At 40.3% G+C, this 17949-nt stretch overlaps 1 protein-coding gene across 1 annotated transcript in view; it reads right to left on the reverse strand.

Annotated features, from left to right (window-relative positions):
• Positions 1 to 1177: 1177 nt before the first annotated feature.
• KAT6A (lysine acetyltransferase 6A) overlaps positions 1178 to 17949 on the reverse strand; it is a 29737-nt gene continuing 12965 nt past the window's right edge. The window contains exons 4-18 of the mRNA XM_042886285.1: positions 16351 to 16459; positions 15766 to 15881; positions 15439 to 15520; positions 14641 to 14776; positions 13700 to 14013; positions 12633 to 12751; positions 12332 to 12447; positions 10870 to 11011; positions 10311 to 10472; positions 10061 to 10154; positions 9118 to 9349; positions 7961 to 8165; positions 7079 to 7768; positions 6183 to 6501; positions 1178 to 3960 (exon numbers count right to left, since the gene is read on the reverse strand). Of these exons, the coding sequence (XP_042742219.1) occupies positions 1373 to 3960; positions 6183 to 6501; positions 7079 to 7768; positions 7961 to 8165; positions 9118 to 9349; positions 10061 to 10154; positions 10311 to 10472; positions 10870 to 11011; positions 12332 to 12447; positions 12633 to 12751; positions 13700 to 14013; positions 14641 to 14776; positions 15439 to 15520; positions 15766 to 15881; positions 16351 to 16459 (5424 nt within the window). The 3' untranslated portion in view covers positions 1178 to 1372. The remainder of the gene's footprint in view (positions 3961 to 6182; positions 6502 to 7078; positions 7769 to 7960; positions 8166 to 9117; positions 9350 to 10060; positions 10155 to 10310; positions 10473 to 10869; positions 11012 to 12331; positions 12448 to 12632; positions 12752 to 13699; positions 14014 to 14640; positions 14777 to 15438; positions 15521 to 15765; positions 15882 to 16350; positions 16460 to 17949) is intronic.

Consider the following 17949-nt stretch of genomic DNA (forward strand, 5'->3'; position numbering starts at 1 on the left):
GCAGTAATGAACAGCAAAATCCTGCCACCTGCATCCTGCTGCGGTGCTTGGACTGTTTCACTCCTGTAAAACAGGCTGACTCCCTTCGTTTCCCACACGAGATCAAAACGTGGCTATTCTGACTAAATGGTCTTCAATAGTGGAAGAATCAGGGAAACGTTCAACATGATTCCCCTCAACAGCAGCACATTCCCAACTGCCTGTGCCACACCAGGAATGGAAGAGCGACAAGGACACCACAAGGCTCTCACCAAGTCACTTAAACATCCATTTTATCTTGCAAGATAACTGAAGTAGAGAGACTACGAGGCAGATCACTGCAAACAGATGCTTTTGAGTTCAGACCGCTCAAAGGTTCAGAACAAGACCCTCAGCATTTCCAAGTACACACTAAAGCAGAGTTTGGGATCTCAGAGTTGTGGTTGACTTGCAGTTCACCAGAAGAGCCTGCAACCCTTTATTTTTTTTGTCCAATAATCATCCTACCCTCCTCATGACTGCACGATGGTTACGAACAGCTCGTAGATGCTTCCAGTAGTTGAGAGTGACGGGTGCACGTGCGGACGTGCATGCCTGGCTTGTAAATGGGATCATTTTAAAAGTACATTATACTTTCAGAATGAAACATACAATTTCAATTAAACTCATCTACAAAAACACCAATGTGAATAGTTTGTTTACACGTGTCTCCAAATTTTACTGTAGGCGAGAGTCAGGAGAAGCTCAAAGATAAATGGTTTCTCCCGACTTGCAGAAATAAACAGCTTCATTTATCCTCTGTGTCCCCTTCCACTTCTCCCAATAAGTGCCTCCTGCTAGAAGTAGAAAATCCTACGTGGGGTTTGGAGGGACGGGTTGTTACTCTTTGAGATGTCAGACATTTTACATTACTGCAGCGCTAACAAAATGCGTACGGAGGGACAGGGGGCAGGGAGGAGGACATACGTTTGAAAATAAAAATCAGAAAGATGATTTCACCATTACACATATTCTGTCCACATGGTCAGCAAAGTAAGGCTCTTTTTAAATTATGAAAACATTTTGTGCATGTTTTCCCTCTAAAAAACATCTGTAAATGATTTCAGCTGTAAAATGTTTCAGGATTGTGAAGAAAACAACCCCTCTTTCCCTCCCCCCCCCCCCCCCCAAAAAAAAACCACAAACAAAAACAAACAAACAAAAAAACAACCCAGAAAACCAACAACAACAACAAAAACCACCAAGCTTTCTAAAAAATAAAATAAACCAAAGAAAATCCCTCTAAATCTACAGCAATATTTTAACTGGAAAAAGGTCCGTTTTCTCTGGTTCGTCAGTATAAAAGGTTCCTTTATTTATATATTTAAGTTTTTTGGATGCGAGCTCATCTTGCTCATCTTCTCATGTACGGTCCATTGAGAGACTGCTTGGGCACCCCAGCAGCATTCATGTAGCTGTGATGGGAGGGGCCAGTGTACATCATATTTCCATGAGGATTTGGCTGCATAGGCTGCTGGGTATAGGCCTGGCTCCCCATCATTCCCATCTGCATCTGCATAGGATACTGTGCTGTCTGGTTCATGTAGGCAGGGTTACTATGGTAACTGCTGTTCATCATGGGTTGTGTCATTCTGTAGCTGTTCATGGCATTAAGGGTGTTCATATTCATGGAATTAACATTGTATGGGGTGGTTGGCATTAGGTTGACCCCCATGTTCATACCACGCTGAACAGCCAACGTACGAGGGCCAGCCTGCATGGCAACAGCAGGTGGGCTGCGGCCATAGAGTTGCTGCTGGTGTGCAGTTGCAGAGGGCAGGGGTGCTGATTTAGAGCGAATGGAAATATGCCCCTTGACCGGCATTTGCCCCTGCAACCTCTGTGTGTGTGGAATGCTAATATTGGTAGCAGACATATTACACTGAAGCAGAGGCGACGTGAGGTTCATGGTAGTGGATGCCAGGTTTGGTGGGGGTGTCATGGTGGCTTGTGCTTGTGGTGTGCCTGCTAATGGATGGGAGGGAGCTAGCTGAGCCAATCCTGTGTTGGACAGAGAAACACTGGTTGCATAGGAAGTCACAGCAGGAGAATGGCTATAAGGCATGGCATGAGGGTCCATAATGGTGTTTGTCAGCTGCTGCAACTTGGCTAAACTGAATGTGGCCGATGGTTGTGAATAGCTCCCAGCCCCAAAATCCCCTGGAATCCTCTCATAGATACTTATGTTACCAGTGGTTCCCGACTCAGGTATTTCCATGATCATAGGTGCTGGGGTGAAGCTGTTGTTCATACTGCACTGGGACAGTGGAGGTTGCTGCTGGGGTGGAGGTGGAGGCTGTGGCTGCTGTGACTGAGGCTGCTGCTGTTGTGGCTGCGCTGCTGGCTGCTGGTTACTTGGAGGTCTTTCTATGACACAGCTCTGAGGTGACTTGATATTACAGTTTGCTGCAGGCTGGACAGTGCTTTGCTGCATCATGCTGCAACTGCTGCCAATGTTTGCCATTTGCTGAGTGACAACACAACTGTTCTGCGTGAGGCTGCTGGAAGAAGACAGTCCCCCGTAGGAACAGCTGCTCTGAGAAGAGTTATTTCCACAAATGCTGCCTCCCATAGTGGAGTCATAGCTGCTCGGGTTTTCATAATTCTCTGTAGTGCTCTCAATGCTGCCAAGGTCACTGAAGCCACTATCCACCACCTGCTGAGAGTGGTCTGATACTGAAGGCACATCCATCATGGGGCTGGTCTCCATGTTCTGCATAGAGGGTGCGGACAGGGATCCTTGTTCAGGGCTTATCTGGGTGTAACTGCTCTCCAGAGCAGGCACATTTGGGCTGCTGACAGAACGAACAGACTGGCTGGGGTGGGACTGAACAGAGGATATTGGACTGTTGTGTTCTGAGGCCTGGCAATCTTCAACCATTGATATCTGAGGATCCTCCTCAGTTTGGGTGTAACTCTGCAGAGTTTGACAAGCGGCAAGAGTCTCTTCGCAGTCCTGGTAAGCTACATCATGTTCATTGCCTTCCTCCTGCGTCAAGGACTGCACTGCTTGAACAGTTTCAAGATCTAGTTCACTGTGAGGAATCTCTTCCTCCTCTTTTAATTCAATTAAACCTTCTTTATTACTTGGATCTTCTTCACGATCATCTTCAGACCCAGGGACGTGCTCTGAGCCTGCTGATGTTTCATTGGAAGCCTGCTCTTCCTCAGAATCTGCCTCTGCTTCATCTTTTCCTTTTGCATCTTCTCTACTGCTTGGTATATTTGTTTCTAAAAAACATTCCTGAACATCAGGTTCCTCCTTCACCCCTTCTCTTACAGGCTGTTCCTCCAATTCTTTCTTCTTCACAGACTCCAGATGACCATCATCCTCATCATCAGCATCATGGTCTTCGTTTTGATTTGCCACTACTGCAATTTCATCATCTTCCTCATGGTCCTGCTCAGGTTCATCTAGCTCTTGCTGCTCTTCTTCTGATTGCCTTTGCTCTTCTAATACTTGTGGTTTCTCCTCCACCTCCTCTTCTATTTCAGGTTCTTTAACTTCTGGCACTGGACTACTGCTGCTGTCCACTGGAGAAACTGCTCTTACTTCACTGCTGGCTGCATCTTCCTCTTCTCCCTCTCCAACCTCTTCTGCTTCCATATTCACATCTTCCTCTTTCCTTTCCTCATTAAGAGGCAGCTCTTCTTTTTGCTCAACACTTTCCTCTTTATCTGAAATTTTGGACTTACGCCCTGTTTTTGAATTAGCTATCACTGCATCGATTCCCTCTCCCTGCACTGATGGTGGCACTTTATCCCGGTTCAGTTTAAATCCTGGTTTTCGACCGGGCCTTTTCTTCCAATGCACTGGTTTTCGGCTTTTGCCTTTTGGCCATCCTTTCTTCTTTTTCATGGGTGTAGAAGTATCTGGATCAAGCGAAGAATCATTTGCTTCACACTTTCTCAGCATAGATAATGGTTTCAAAGTTGGAGTATCTAAAAACACAAATAGAAAAATGCTGTTCACGCCGAGCATTCATGGAAACTTTCCCAAGCATTCTACCATGCTTAGGAACTTAGATATTTGGCTTAGCAATTTCTGTGAAGGATAGCAAGAAAGATCAAGGTTGGCTCATCAGTTGCAAAGCATACTGCATTTTCAAAGAGCAATGCTTTCAGGATGTTGAATGGTCAAAGATCTGAGCCTTTAATAAACAAGTCAAATTCAACACTAGGCTACGTTACAATAAAAGTTATGTTTCTGTTTAGATCTGTATTTTGTGCATCTGCTGCAGAAATATTTTTACTTTGTCACGGCTTACATTTCTGAATGCCTACAGAAATACACAGATGACTGAACTCGGCTGTTTTTATCTTAGGAAAACACTTAAAAGGAACCTAAATTCCTCTCTCATCTGACTTTTATTTGATGAAATATTATTTTGCATTTCAGCAGCTTTCCAAGTACTATAATAGCTCCACAGCCTACACTACCAGCAATGGATGTTTAATGAATTTACCAAACACTGTAAGGCCTCCCCCTTAGTAATTCTGTTTTGAACCTGTCCATTCCAATAGTCAGTGGCATTTCATACAACTGCTGAAGAACTCTTGCACTGACACTAGCCAATATTCACACTTTGTCATTTGAATTTTGGTTTTCAGACACTCAATCTTCTTCATCTGCTTTTGTGTTACTTTTTATCTGCCGGACAGAGAATCGTTCTTAGCAATTAACAGTTCTCACACAGGAAAACAAAAGTAGTAAGTTGCTCTTGCCTCTGCTTATTAATCCAAGGTGACTGAATTCTTTCAATCTATCGTAATAGCAAATTTGTTTCAGTCCTTTATCAACCCACGACTGTTCTTTGACATATTTCAATTTATTGATACTCTTATCAAGTGTGAATAAAAGACAGCAGTCGTAGCTTCACAAAGATGACAAGATGTCTCTGCTCCACTTGGGATTTCCCCATTCATACACTTAAAGACCATCCAAATCTTTGAGCTAGACTACTAGGCTCACTTGATTACTAGACATGAACTTCAAATACCTTCTCACACACTATGCATGCCACTGAGATGTCCTTCACTTCATTTACCAAATCCTTTCTTTTCTTGTCAGCTGTAACACTGTTTCTTTAATATTTACCCATAAAATAGTAAACAAAGCAGACCTGAAAGTCCAACTCAATTCCATTCTAGGCACTTTCCAAAGAGAGCTGTTGTAAATCCAGTTATGCCAAGAATTCAAAAGGTAACACTAAATGTGTTCCTAGTAATAAAACAATCATCTTTAGCACCAATAATTTGTCAGCTGACTTACTCTTGCCCTTCGTTCTACTTTAACCCTGCAATTCTGTGAACTGGATGTGAACAGCGTTCGGTGTCTCCAGAAGTTACTCAATCTGCTTACAAACAAATTAATCCATGGCAAGCCACTTTTTGTTTTGTTTTGTTTTTTAAAGTTTCAAAGAAGCTGTTTACTCCAAGTTAAATATCCACTAAAAACTACATAAAAGAAATTCTGACAGGTATTTATCTTCAATACCTCACACCAGAAGCATACTAGAAAAAAATTCTGAGTATGAAAAATGAGCTCAAGCATTGAGTTCAAAGTTTAACAGCACCGTGAAGTCATCCATTAAAAAATATTTTGAATGTGAATAAAGGAAAGAAAGGATCTGCCAGATGAGATGAGACAGGAAGAAGAAAATGCTGCTTTCATAGTATTTGTTAAAGCATTAACATTCAAAACTTTCCAAATAAGCAAATAAATAGAATCCATGTCTTCAGAAAAGCATAGAATCTATTTCTCTTCTTCACTTCCTATTCACTACAGGAGATTAGCTTTTACTAGCTCTTTAGTAAAATCCTGCACTTTTATCTGTACTGTCCTTGATTTAACAACATTAAGGAGAAATAAAAAAGTAAATGATTTTATGATGGTGGGCTTTCTGTACAGTAATTTAATATTAAATGTGTTCTGTTCTGGTCTCCCTCATACACGAAAGATATGGACATACTGGAGAGAGCCCAGCAAACAGCTACAAAAACGACTAAGATGGGAGCATCTCTCCTGTAAGGAAAGTCTGAGAGAACAGGGACTGCAGAAGGCTCAGGAGGATCTTAATATGCACAGATACCTGAAGAGGGGCAATTAAGAACACGGAACAAGGCTTTTGAACCAGACTTTTGAAGCTTACCACCAAACATACCATTATTGTCATCAGACTCCTCCTCATCTTTGGACTTCCTCTTAGAAGAGGGTCTGTTCCTGAGGGTGTCTTGTGGGGCTAAGTGCTGAAAGTATCCACTGGACAAAAGTTCATTCTCCTCATCTTCCTCGTCCTCTTCTTCTTCTTCCTCCTCCTCAATTTCAAATGTAGGCTCTAATCGGGGCATTGGTCGTTCAGCATCTGAGTCCTCAAATGGTTCATCCAGCACTTCTGTGGTCTCTGAGATTGTTTCAGTAACAACACTGCTGTTGTGGTGCTTACGCTTACGTACTCTCCTCTTCCGATGAAGAATTGGTTTCTGAGAGAAGATGGTGGGAGAAGAGGTTTTACTGACTGCAGAAACAACACACTTAGAACAAAACACATGAACAGCTGAATTTTACTGCTTAATGCAGCATCCCATGAGGATTTTCTTATTCGTGTCGACTGCACTGACCTCTCTATGGTTAATCATTTCAACGACTTCACGCTGTGATTTTAGTTGTTTAGATAGTATTTGTATTTTGAAAGCTTCTTTTAAAAGTAGGAGCATATCTATTTTTATTTTGACTGAATAAAACTTCAACAACCAAGCCAGAAAACATCAAAAGCACAAGGAAAAAATGGGGAAAAAATTACCTCTGAACCAACAAAAAAGACCCCTAACAGTAAGGGAACAGCACTCTCCAGAGTTCTAGAACACTGAGCAGATGCTACCTGTACATTTAACACCTACCTCATGAACTGCACTGACCCTCAAAACAACACCAGCATATTGACACTGGGGTTGGACTCGATGATCTCTGGAGGTCCCTTCCAACCCCTACAATTCTGTGATTCTGTGACATAATAGGCTGCATAGTACAGTCAAAGGCAACAAGAAATAAAGCACAGACCTTTCGTTTTAATGTTGGTTTGGTAAGAACAGGTGGAGAGCTTGACCGGGGACTCACGGGGTCATCATCTTCCTCTTCACTGCTCTCACTAAAACACCTCACAAGTGTCCTATCACTATCGCTGTAGCAGTGGGGTAATCTTTCACAGTCCTCTGGGAACCTATTCTTCAGTGGCTCCGTGTTCTTTTTCAGCTGTCCTCTCCACCTTTCCACACCTTCACTGTAATGCTGATGGGGAACTGCAGATTTTTCATTTTTGCCATACTGCGCTTGGGAAACCACAGATTTTTCCTCATCTTCAGCATAGTGGCCTCTTGGGGTTGGAGACTTCTCTTCACATTCACACCTTTCCTGCAAGGCTGATGACTTTTCCTCACATTCACTGCACCGGCCTCGCGAACTTACTGATTTCTCCTCGCATTCGCTGCACCGTTCGCTGGGAATGGCTATTTTGTCCTCCATGGGCAACGCTGGTTCCTTCTCACAAAAGGGTTCTCGAAGTTTTTTGCCCTTGCGGTTCCATCGACCTCTTCGTGATGTCTGACTGTTTGCTGGAAGACTGTCCAGTGAAAACACGTGTTTGTTTGGCCGCGTGGAATTGACGGGAGCAATGACATCTGGCTTTTTTTCATTCTTGGTTGCTGAGTAGGGTTCTTGTTCTTTCTTCTCCCATGACACAGATTTTACCATCTAATATAAATAAAAACAGATAGATTTCACTCTGTGTGACGCAGTGGAAGCTTTTGAACAAGAAATTGCTGAACTGTAACAAGGACAACCTTACAGAATCTGAGAACAATTGAGTTGACCTGTACAAGGTTGTCACAGCACCCACAGCCACTCCTTCCCCCTACTACCCAGAAGTAACAGATTCACTCTTACACTGGACTCTGAATCTTTATCATGTTGTTGCTCTTCATTTTCCCCATCCTCTGTCTCCTCTTCCTCATCCTCAGAGACAACAGAGTTGGAAACTATGACAGGTGTCCAACGCAGACACTCTGCATCCACATCTATTGGTCGCACATTGTTTCTAAGCTTTGCCATATGTTCTTGGATAAGCTTCTCCCGACGAATGATGACAAATCTAAACAGTAATGATAGTCATTAACAACAGGCTACACAATATACAGGGATAAAATAAGGTACTTTCAATCAATGTAATCTCAATGTGAGTAACTTCAGAGAGTTAAATTCTTAAATTCTTTCCGCTTCTTGTTAATGGTGAAGCCATTATCCCTACATGAGTAACATTCAGATGGAGAGCAACACTTCTATCATGTGTTAAATTGGCAGAGGGCAATCTATTTGGCTAAAAGGCAAAATGAGACAAAAAAAAATAAATAGGCTACTTTAAAAAGTTAAATTTCACTACCAGTGTGGATTTTATTCAGCTGTCTGGGAGTAACATCACTAATTATTTTTGTAGCAAAGTAGAAAGCGTCATAAAAGTGCTCTAAAGTAAGTTTAACACAAACTAAGACTGAATATTATACCACTTCCAAAACAGCAACTGTCTGTATTAAGAGTAATTACCAGAATTTCATTTGACTGGTACTGTCCATTGGCCAAACAAACTACCTCTCTTCTATATCCAAACAGAGTGATCTAGCCCATTATCTAAACAAGTTAATGACACTTTGCATGAACAGTGAAAAGGGGGAAATGACTACTCAGTGTCAGGAAAATAAAACATACTTTCCTCTAGAGATCCTCTTTTGCTGCATTCCAGAGGATACTGATTACTCAGAAGGACTTCAAGAGAAAATGGCCAACAGGCCAGCTTGCTTTCTTTCAAAGATGTCAGATTACTTGGAAGTTTCACAGCTGCAGAGCTCCACAGATAGTAATGTGGAGCAGCTTTGGCACTGAACAATTCTTCCATCACAAGAAAGCATCACAGATCTCAACAGACAATATGTGGACAACTAACTTTTAAATAAAATTAAGCTTATTAGACGTAATTTGCCTCCAGACACTATTTAACTTCCTTCAAATACATACGAGCCTACCTGGAAACACAACAGAATTGTACTCACTGATCACTACGGAAGTCAAGCATTCGGAGGTGATGCAGAGTGGAAGTGATATCTTGAGGGCAGATTCCAGTCAGCTTACTCAATTTCTTGATGCTTAACTGCTTGTCATGCTGATGATAAAGGCACTCCAATATTACGCTTTTCCAATAAGCCATGTATGAGAGCCGCCCCAGGTCTGACAGGGGCTTCTCTGGTGACCCTGCTTGGCCCTCACGCTTTGAAAGCAGATAGCCTAAGGAAGAGCAAGAAAAAAGCATTGATTTCTCAAAACAATTCACTGAGTTGCTTGGTTTCAGCAATACTTTCAGGAGAACAACAGATTATACACACAAGGATTTTTTTTAATTCTAAAACTATTCCACTATAATGAGATAAGAAACATTTTTCCTCAGGACATTAACTCGACCATTGGCACATCCACACAGAGGTCTACGTCAGCAAAATGAGAGGTACAGTTAGAGCAGCAAGTTTTCCAGTGAACATGTGGATTTCTGTAAGAATGTGAGAACATTAATAGAACATCCACTGCTCAAAACCAGTTTTTGTTGCTCTTAAAGCTAAATTATAACTATGACTACATTCAATTAATCAAGCTGCTCAAGTTGCAACAGACTGCAGTTTTACAGTTTGCTTTCACAATAAATAACTACATACACAAGGTAAGCTTCTGCAAAAACTCTGTACTGACATGTGCCTGTAGTTTCCACCATAAGCTGCTTACACAGGACATGAGATAGGAAAAAATATCATTTTTTTCTTCAGAATTTAAGCCTTTCAATGAAGAAGGCGAGTTAAGTTCAGATGACCTTGAACTTCAGTATTCCTCTCCTGAGATTTCTTTTTTAATTGAAAATAGATAAATATCCTCTTCCCGAGAGAAGCTTCTATTTAAAATGTGAAAGGAAAAAAGAGTTAGAAAGCAAAACAAAGGAAAATTCCTTACTGAAATCAATGAGGAACCTGCCATAGCCCTTACGCTGGTACTGCGGGAGAATCATGATACAGGATACATTGTATTTCTGTTGGCAGTGTTTTTCCTGGTGAGATAAAAGAAAAAAGGTAGTACATTTTAAAAAGAAAAGAGCAGATATAAATACCAGATGGTGTTCTGATACACAACTTCATTATTACTTTTAATGAAAGCTGAGATAGCTACAAGGCTTCGTCCAAGTCTGAAGTATTAAAATACTTGCCTTGGAAAAGTAACCAACAAGGTGACAACCCTTGACATCATTCTGTGTCAGCACGTAGAAGAGAAATGGTTCCACATCATAATAAAGAGTCTTATGGTCCAGGAAGAGTTTGGCTAACAAGCACAAATTCTGGCAGTAGATAGTGCTGACATTGCCATCAACCTACAAAAGTGAGGAACAGTCAGGTCACTCCATCTGCTGGCATACAAGGAAATGCTTCATCTGGGTACCCCCACACATCTGAAACACCTGACACAAAATGAAAGCTTCCGTGCCACAGGTAGAATCTCATGAGATTTCAAATTGCACAGCATAAGGGCCCTGGCCAAGTCTATTAGATTCATTCATTTAAAGGAGATCTTAAAATTCTTTTCTCTTATTACAGATTGCTTATCCATGAAAAAAAGGTCAGCAACTGCTGGCCTGTACCTCTTCACTCTTTGCATGTGAGTGTTTAACAAAATGAAGATTTTGAGGGCTACAGAATACTTATCACACTACTGGGTACTAAAAACTCTGCTTTAGAGATAAGAGTGAGAGGCTCAATTTCTTAACTTACCTCAAAGACTGAAATATTGTTTTTTCTATAAATTTCATTGGCTGGAGGATGGAACCAGCCACATTTTTTCATATGCTGTTGGAGAATAGTTCTGCTTTTCATATACTTTAGACAGAATTCACAAAGGTACAGCTTGGGTAGCCTATAAGCAAAGGTAAAGAAAATCAAAGACGGAAGAAAAAGACTTTTATATGAAATTCCTCACTCCTGAAGATAAAAAACTTGATGAAAGCAAAACCTGTATATATAATCACAGTTCTATGACTCTATGATAGAGAAAACTTTTGTGCACAACTCATACAAAAAAAAACCAAAACACAAAACAAACACCCTTACCATGCTTGAAGTCACAGCATTTACTTATTCTACACCAAATACATATTAAAAAAAGAAGTACTTAATATCCTACCTAATTACTTTTACATTATTATGTCAGAAGAAATAAATGCATCAATTAAAATTCTAGATAAGTAACAGCAAATAACAGTTTTGCACTAGAGATGCTATGATGGATGACATAAATAGCTCTTGTTCTTCCACTTCTGCCCGTGGAAGAAGCAGTGGTATACATTCCTGGGAAATGGGTTACAATGTCAGCAAGGTTTTTTAATGTCATTTTTCATATTATATTGACACAAACAATTTGAATGCAAGCATCCTGATACTACTGTGATTTAATTCCATTTATATACACTAGCTTGGGCAGATCTACTCTTCTCTGTTACCCCCAATGCCTTTAGCAAAGCTAGAATAATTCCTGATGACAGACCACAGGTTCTGTGGTAGAAATGGTAGAATAACGAGTTTTCTTTCATTTTCTCTCTCTAGCTATGGCCCTTGGAGGTTATTCTTTATGTCCCAACTTTATGTTGGGAGAATTTACTGTTAAGACAAGCTTGCAAAGTTATTCATCAAAAGAACATCATAACATCACAGCAATAACACCTGAGACACCGAAACGTGAAACTTTTGCAGTTCAGATGTACTGAACACCAAACAGCGTAAAAATAATACATCAAAAGTGATTCATATTAAATTTCGACTTATTTTTCTCTTTCAAGGCCTGAAGAGCATACAGCCCTCTCTAACGAGCTCATTTAATAAGCAGTTAACATCTTATTACCTCAACAATTTTATCATATCACGATACATCAGGCGTAAAGAACTACTGCAGTCACAATCAAGATGCTCTATCATGTAGCTGAGGCTGCTCTCTCTGCAGGGCAGTAAGTCAAACCTATGAGAATCCATGTGATTTGTACACTCCTATGGCTCACAGTACTAACAGGTTGTTAGAGAGTTTACAGCCTTTCTGACTTTGTCTAAAAAAACATTAAGACAACGACCAACCAACATGGGAAGTATCTGTATTATGTGTACTTTTCCTCTGCCCTACACAGAATCTGGTCGGAATACAGCTTTCTCATAAACACTGAAGCAGAAGAAGAATGTTCAGTCATACCTTGAATATTCTTGTGGATATGGGGAAGAGTACCAGGTCTGAATTTCATACTTGCCAAATTCGATGACAGAGGGGCATCGAACTTGTGGATCAGGAGGTCCAGTCACCCCTACTTTCTATGCAAGAAGGAAAAAAAGGATTTTGTGATTTTCCAAGTGAAAGATTTCTAAGCTAAAATAAATTACAACACTTACACAGCTTCAATGCAAGCTGTCTTATTTGAACTCCATATTCCTCAGTATAATTTTACCTCTTTTACAATTAAGGTACTTTGCACCAAATGCTGAAGAAGTAACTTTACCTGCAGTGCTTGCTCCTGAATATCTCTAAACAACTCCATATCTTTTTCAGTTAAGACATCCTGGCTTCCAAAAAAGCGCTCTTCATTTTCCTGCTTTCCATCCCAGCCATCCTGATTGTCTGTAAATAAAAGGAAAAAGAAAAAATTGCCACATCTGTATTTACAAAGGAGCACATGCTTTTCAGTGCAGCATGAAGCAACCTCTATCTGCATTCAGTCACTCTGTTGAGTTTCATAATAAGATTTTCTACTCAGATTTGGGACCACAAAGGAAAAACCATTTCTGGATTTCTGACCACGTGAGAAGGAATGTCAGATATTCAACCAAAACTCATCACTTAGGATTTCATGTTTCAAGTGCCATCATGGAACTAACGAGCCCATTGTGGATAAATGGCTTACCACTGCTCCTCTCACAAAGAAGGATCAATATTATTTAAATGCTATATTTGCTACAACTAAAATCAGGATGCTTACCACCCAAGCAACCCTCCCAAAACCAACCAAGCAAACAAAAAACAACAAACAAACCCCCAAACCAACAACCCCAGGAAACAGAATAAAAAAAACAAACAAGCAAAGTAGAACCATGTTCAAGGAAGGGATTCTCTCCAACAGGAAGACAAACATTACATGAAGCAAGCTCCTCTATGGGAGGAAAAGTTAAGAAACATTTGCATGCAAGCCTGATCAGAAAAAAAGTCTTTCAGGCATGTTTTCATTATCTATTTCCCATTTCATACTTCTACATGCTGCTCCTCATTGCATTAGTTACACCCTATGTTATTTCTTTCAAACATGACATTATTTACCAAATTTGTTTGGGTTATCAGCCAGCTCTTCATTATCAAAAGGACATTTTATCTGATGGTAATCATTTAGTCCCTAATCACATCTTGCCATCATAAAGTGGCAAAGTTCTCCTCTTCCCTTTTCCAGCTGTTACAATGCACCAAAGATAGCTGCATTTGAGTAACTTCCCAGCCCCATCACTTCAGCATCCTAACCTTTGTGAACATTTTCCTCGAGTACAAAATACCTGCATTGGCAGAGTGAAAAATCTTTACCTGCGGGCCACTCTGAAGTGCTAGATTTTCTGGTACCCTTTTTCCTGATCCTATACTGCTGAGAATAGTCTACCACTTCCCCTCGAGCTTTTCGTCCATCAGGGGAGGGAGTGAAGAATTTAGTAAGGCCATCTATAAGCCCTTTGGTTTTTTTGTTAAACTTCAAGGTAGCACTGCCTTCTCTGCAGTAGTCCAACATATCTGTCTGCTCCAGGTATCCTCCATCTGATGATGCTGACTGGCTGGACAGAGTTATCTTACGCTTCCGACCCCGACCAGGGCCAGTTCGAACTTTGCTGAAGGGTCCTTTTGATCTAAAGAAACAAAGGGAAACGTATGGTAGGAGCCAGTAAAGTGGTTTGGTTTTGCTTACAGAGTGGATTAGTATCTTCCCTATTTATTTATGTATCACACAGAAGTTAAATGTGAACTAATTCTGAGCACCTCGGTTCTGCACGCTGAACAGTATGAGCAATTAGTTTGAGTATAAATAACAGATAGTCATCAAATTCAATAAATGAAATTACAAAAGACAGGAGACAGAACGAATACACAGAAAGTTTCAATTTACATTTTCCAATTTATGTTTCTCTAAGCATCAGAAACAACGCAAGGCAAACCTATTCTATCAGAAGAAGCAGCCATTCAGAATAACAGATCTGACACAAACAGCAGAATAAATCAGTGACTATAAGGAACAGCTTGTAAGAAAATGGGAGCCATTAGAAAGAATAATAAAAAAAAAAAATCAAGGCACAAATAAAGAGATTTATTTCACTCTGAGATTACTTCATTCTTTTACAGAGCTCTTCAGAAATTTTGTATTAAAGAATGAAAAATTCTTCATAAAAAAAATCTCACAGAAAGTAGACACGACACTTCAGAAATGCTCACTGTGCTACAGAATCACACACCTCGTTCCTTTTCATAGAGAAACTTACGTTGCATTTTGATTCTTTAACCTGTTTTTGGGACGTCCAATTGGATTAGCATAGCGTCGTTTTATCTGTGCTGCCTTCTTGTGTAAAAGTTTTCTTCCTTTCTTACGTGGCCGACATATCTGACATATCCACATACCTACAAAACACACAGTGTCCACTGCTGAACGCAAGGAACATCTACATTGAAGAAAGGCAGAACTAAAGGCCCCAGGCTTTCCAAAAGAAAACGTAGAATCAGATCAAAGGTGCTCTCCACAGATACGTATGCAAGAAAAGTAATGCATAAACCAGGAATCTAAATTCATATTTGGTTAATTCCCACTCCCTCATACCCCACCATGATGTATTTCTCACATCCATTTGCAAAGCCTCTTTAACAGGTAGCATATTGTCAGAAGAATGTAAAAAAGTAATGTTATCACACCCTCTGATCACCAACAAACTAATTCCAATCATCTTCTATAGGATTATTTTTTTCAATTATCAAGAAGAATCTTCCACAGGTGACCTGTTCTCTGACAGCCTACTGTCCAAACAAATATTGTTTCAAAAACGTACAAGCCAACTTCTTTCTTACATACAAAGCTATTCGCTCAAATCAAAGCTGACCGCTTTAATCTGCATGGATCAATTCTATTATATCTCAGTTCTTGAAGACTTCTTTTAAATACCTGAAAAGCAATAATGTAAAGAGCAGGTTAAAAGTAACTAAGAGAATAAAGTGTGTGGAAGCACTTTCTAACCACTGATCCCTTCCCACACCACATTAAATTATGCCTTTCATCACAAACTTCTCACCTTTTGGCATCCTGGTAAGAGGGGGATCACAGCACTCCATGTGAAAGCCACGGTCACACGAGTCACAAAATAGCATGTTATCCTGTTGAAGACAGATACAGTTAATCTCTCTTTAATGTGCATAAATCCCTCCATTAAAATTTGTCACCATCTGGGAGAATGCACACATAGCTCTCAAACTACTGACGCTGCATTTGACAGGTGTCAGGAAGACTATAAAACAGAAGCTGCAAATATTTAACTCCAGAACTGTTTTATGTTGTATTTTAACAGAACATTCACAAGGCTGATGTCACACTCAATCAGTCCATACTCCACTGTACTCACAGCATTTTTGCCCTGATCTCGACAGGAACTGCAGGTTTTGCACTCAATACATTGCCATCGCAAGGCTTTGACTCGAACTGTCAGCTCTGGTGAGAACTTCAAACAGGAAGGATGACCTGCAGGAAATGGAGAGCATGATACCAGTAAAACCACCCTACTGCTGCTAATGATCACAGATAGCTCAAAGAGAGTTCACTTTGTTAATCACGTATTTCCACGAAGAAATGTGATTATCCAGATACTCCTGTTTTTAGGTGCCTCTACCCTTATCCACTCATACACAGCACCCTAGAAACTAAATGGCAGGGCCATGTTCAAAAGCACACCAAGATATTTTTTCACAACTTGAGTTACACTAGCCATCATTACCAGATTTTCAAGAAACTTCCAGGGAGTAAATGAACTGCTTGTGTGTAAGGTTAACTTAAGTGCTTCCTCCCAGAACCAAGAGATTCAGTTCAGCTAACCATATCATGTCACACATGCATACTCCCAGTACGTATGGATCAGTGTCAGTCACTGCACTAAACTCTTCTGTCTCAGGTGACTGGGTTATTACCAGCAGCATTGGAAGTGGTCACCTACCACTGTTGCCACAGTCAGCACAAGAGATGAGCTCTTCAGGTTTCTTCTCCCGATTTTGCTCTTTTGTACCAAGGCAGAAACTGCAGATTGGAATTGGTTCAGCAACCGGCTGTGTGAGAAAAGCAGACAACAAAGTCACTCAGTATATCAAAGCAGCAAATTACACAGTACAACTAATCATGCAGGCATTTGTATCACATGTAAATAGAATGTACTGCACACTGTGTTGCTTCTCACCTCATAGTAAATACTGCATTAGCACTGTAACCCAAAGAAAAACGAGAGCACCAAAGACAGCAGAAATAATCCCAGGCACAAAGGCAAAAGAGACTGGAATTCCAAGACTAGAGGAAACTTGGAAAAATAAGAGCAGCAAATTAATATGTAAGAGAAAGGAAACTAGAGCATGTTGATGTCAATTTGTCACCAAATGAATGAGCTACGAGGTGACACACATATGATCCCAGAATAATCTTAGAAATTCCCATCATGTATCCAGAAAGCCATCATCCCAGAAGCGTTTGTGATACATTAACTGAAATAAAATATATCTTATGGAACAACGACAACTACCACAACACCATCAACACGTGTATGAAAAGTGAAAACAAAAGGAAATTCTTGCACAAGAAATTATGCAAGTGTCCTATTTAGCACTCAGAAGCAGCACACAAAAAGGTTTGTCCACTCTGGAAAAGTTCAGGTTATTTAAACTTTCCCTAAGAGAAAAAGATATTTAAGAGGAGGAGCAACACTTGCAAAATCACAGCTAGGTATTAACTAGTCAGCAATACTTTTAATTTGTAAAGTTTTTATGCCACAGGACTGTAACAGCTATGTTATGTAACAGCTTCCTCAAGTAATGAGCACAGTCAACTGATTGGTTTAAATTAAAGATACCTGATCAACTAATGAAAGTACAGCCTTACCTCCAGTAACATTAAGTGTTGGATTGGGAATTTCTGCCTAATCCAATTCTGCTTTTTACAAGAAAGGTCTGTCAGTTACAGTTTTAAGAGCAAAGATACAAGTCCAATTTTGACTTGTGCGAGCATACAGAATAAAAACATTTGTTAGAAAAACAAATGTTTGTTAAAACAATGGAAACATGAAAAAAAGTGGCACGTTTCATGGCACATTTCCAGGCACATAAGTTGCACAGCTGTATCATGTTACAGATTATAGCAAAAGCTACCTCCAGAATGGCTTCCTGCAGAATCAGCTCGTTACGTATTGCTCCCCATTCACACAGAAAGGGGAAAGTTTCAAGCTGTATCCTGACACTGCTACAGATCCAGCATTCTCCCAGGCTGAGGTGTGCACCTTACAACAGCCACTAGGTGGAAGCAACCTGAATAAATTCACTGTCAGATCAAGGCTGCACAGCAAGGAATGGCTACTCAGAAATGAAAGCCTAGCACCCCATGCCCTGAATACCGGTATTTATCCTAGCCTTTGGTAAGTCACAGAAGGTGTTTACATTATATTATTATGAAGTCACCTGACAAACTCTTTCAATCTGAAACATATTCATAGGTTTAGTTCGTAGAGAGATCACAGTTTCTGCTGAGAAAGAGAAAAATCAAACAACTGCAGGTA

Source organism: Lagopus leucura, unplaced genomic scaffold (assembly GCF_019238085.1).
Source record: "Lagopus leucura isolate 7727_CA_CO unplaced genomic scaffold, USGS_WTPT01 Super-Scaffold_100056, whole genome shotgun sequence".
Taxonomy (NCBI): domain Eukaryota; kingdom Metazoa; phylum Chordata; class Aves; order Galliformes; family Phasianidae; genus Lagopus; species Lagopus leucura.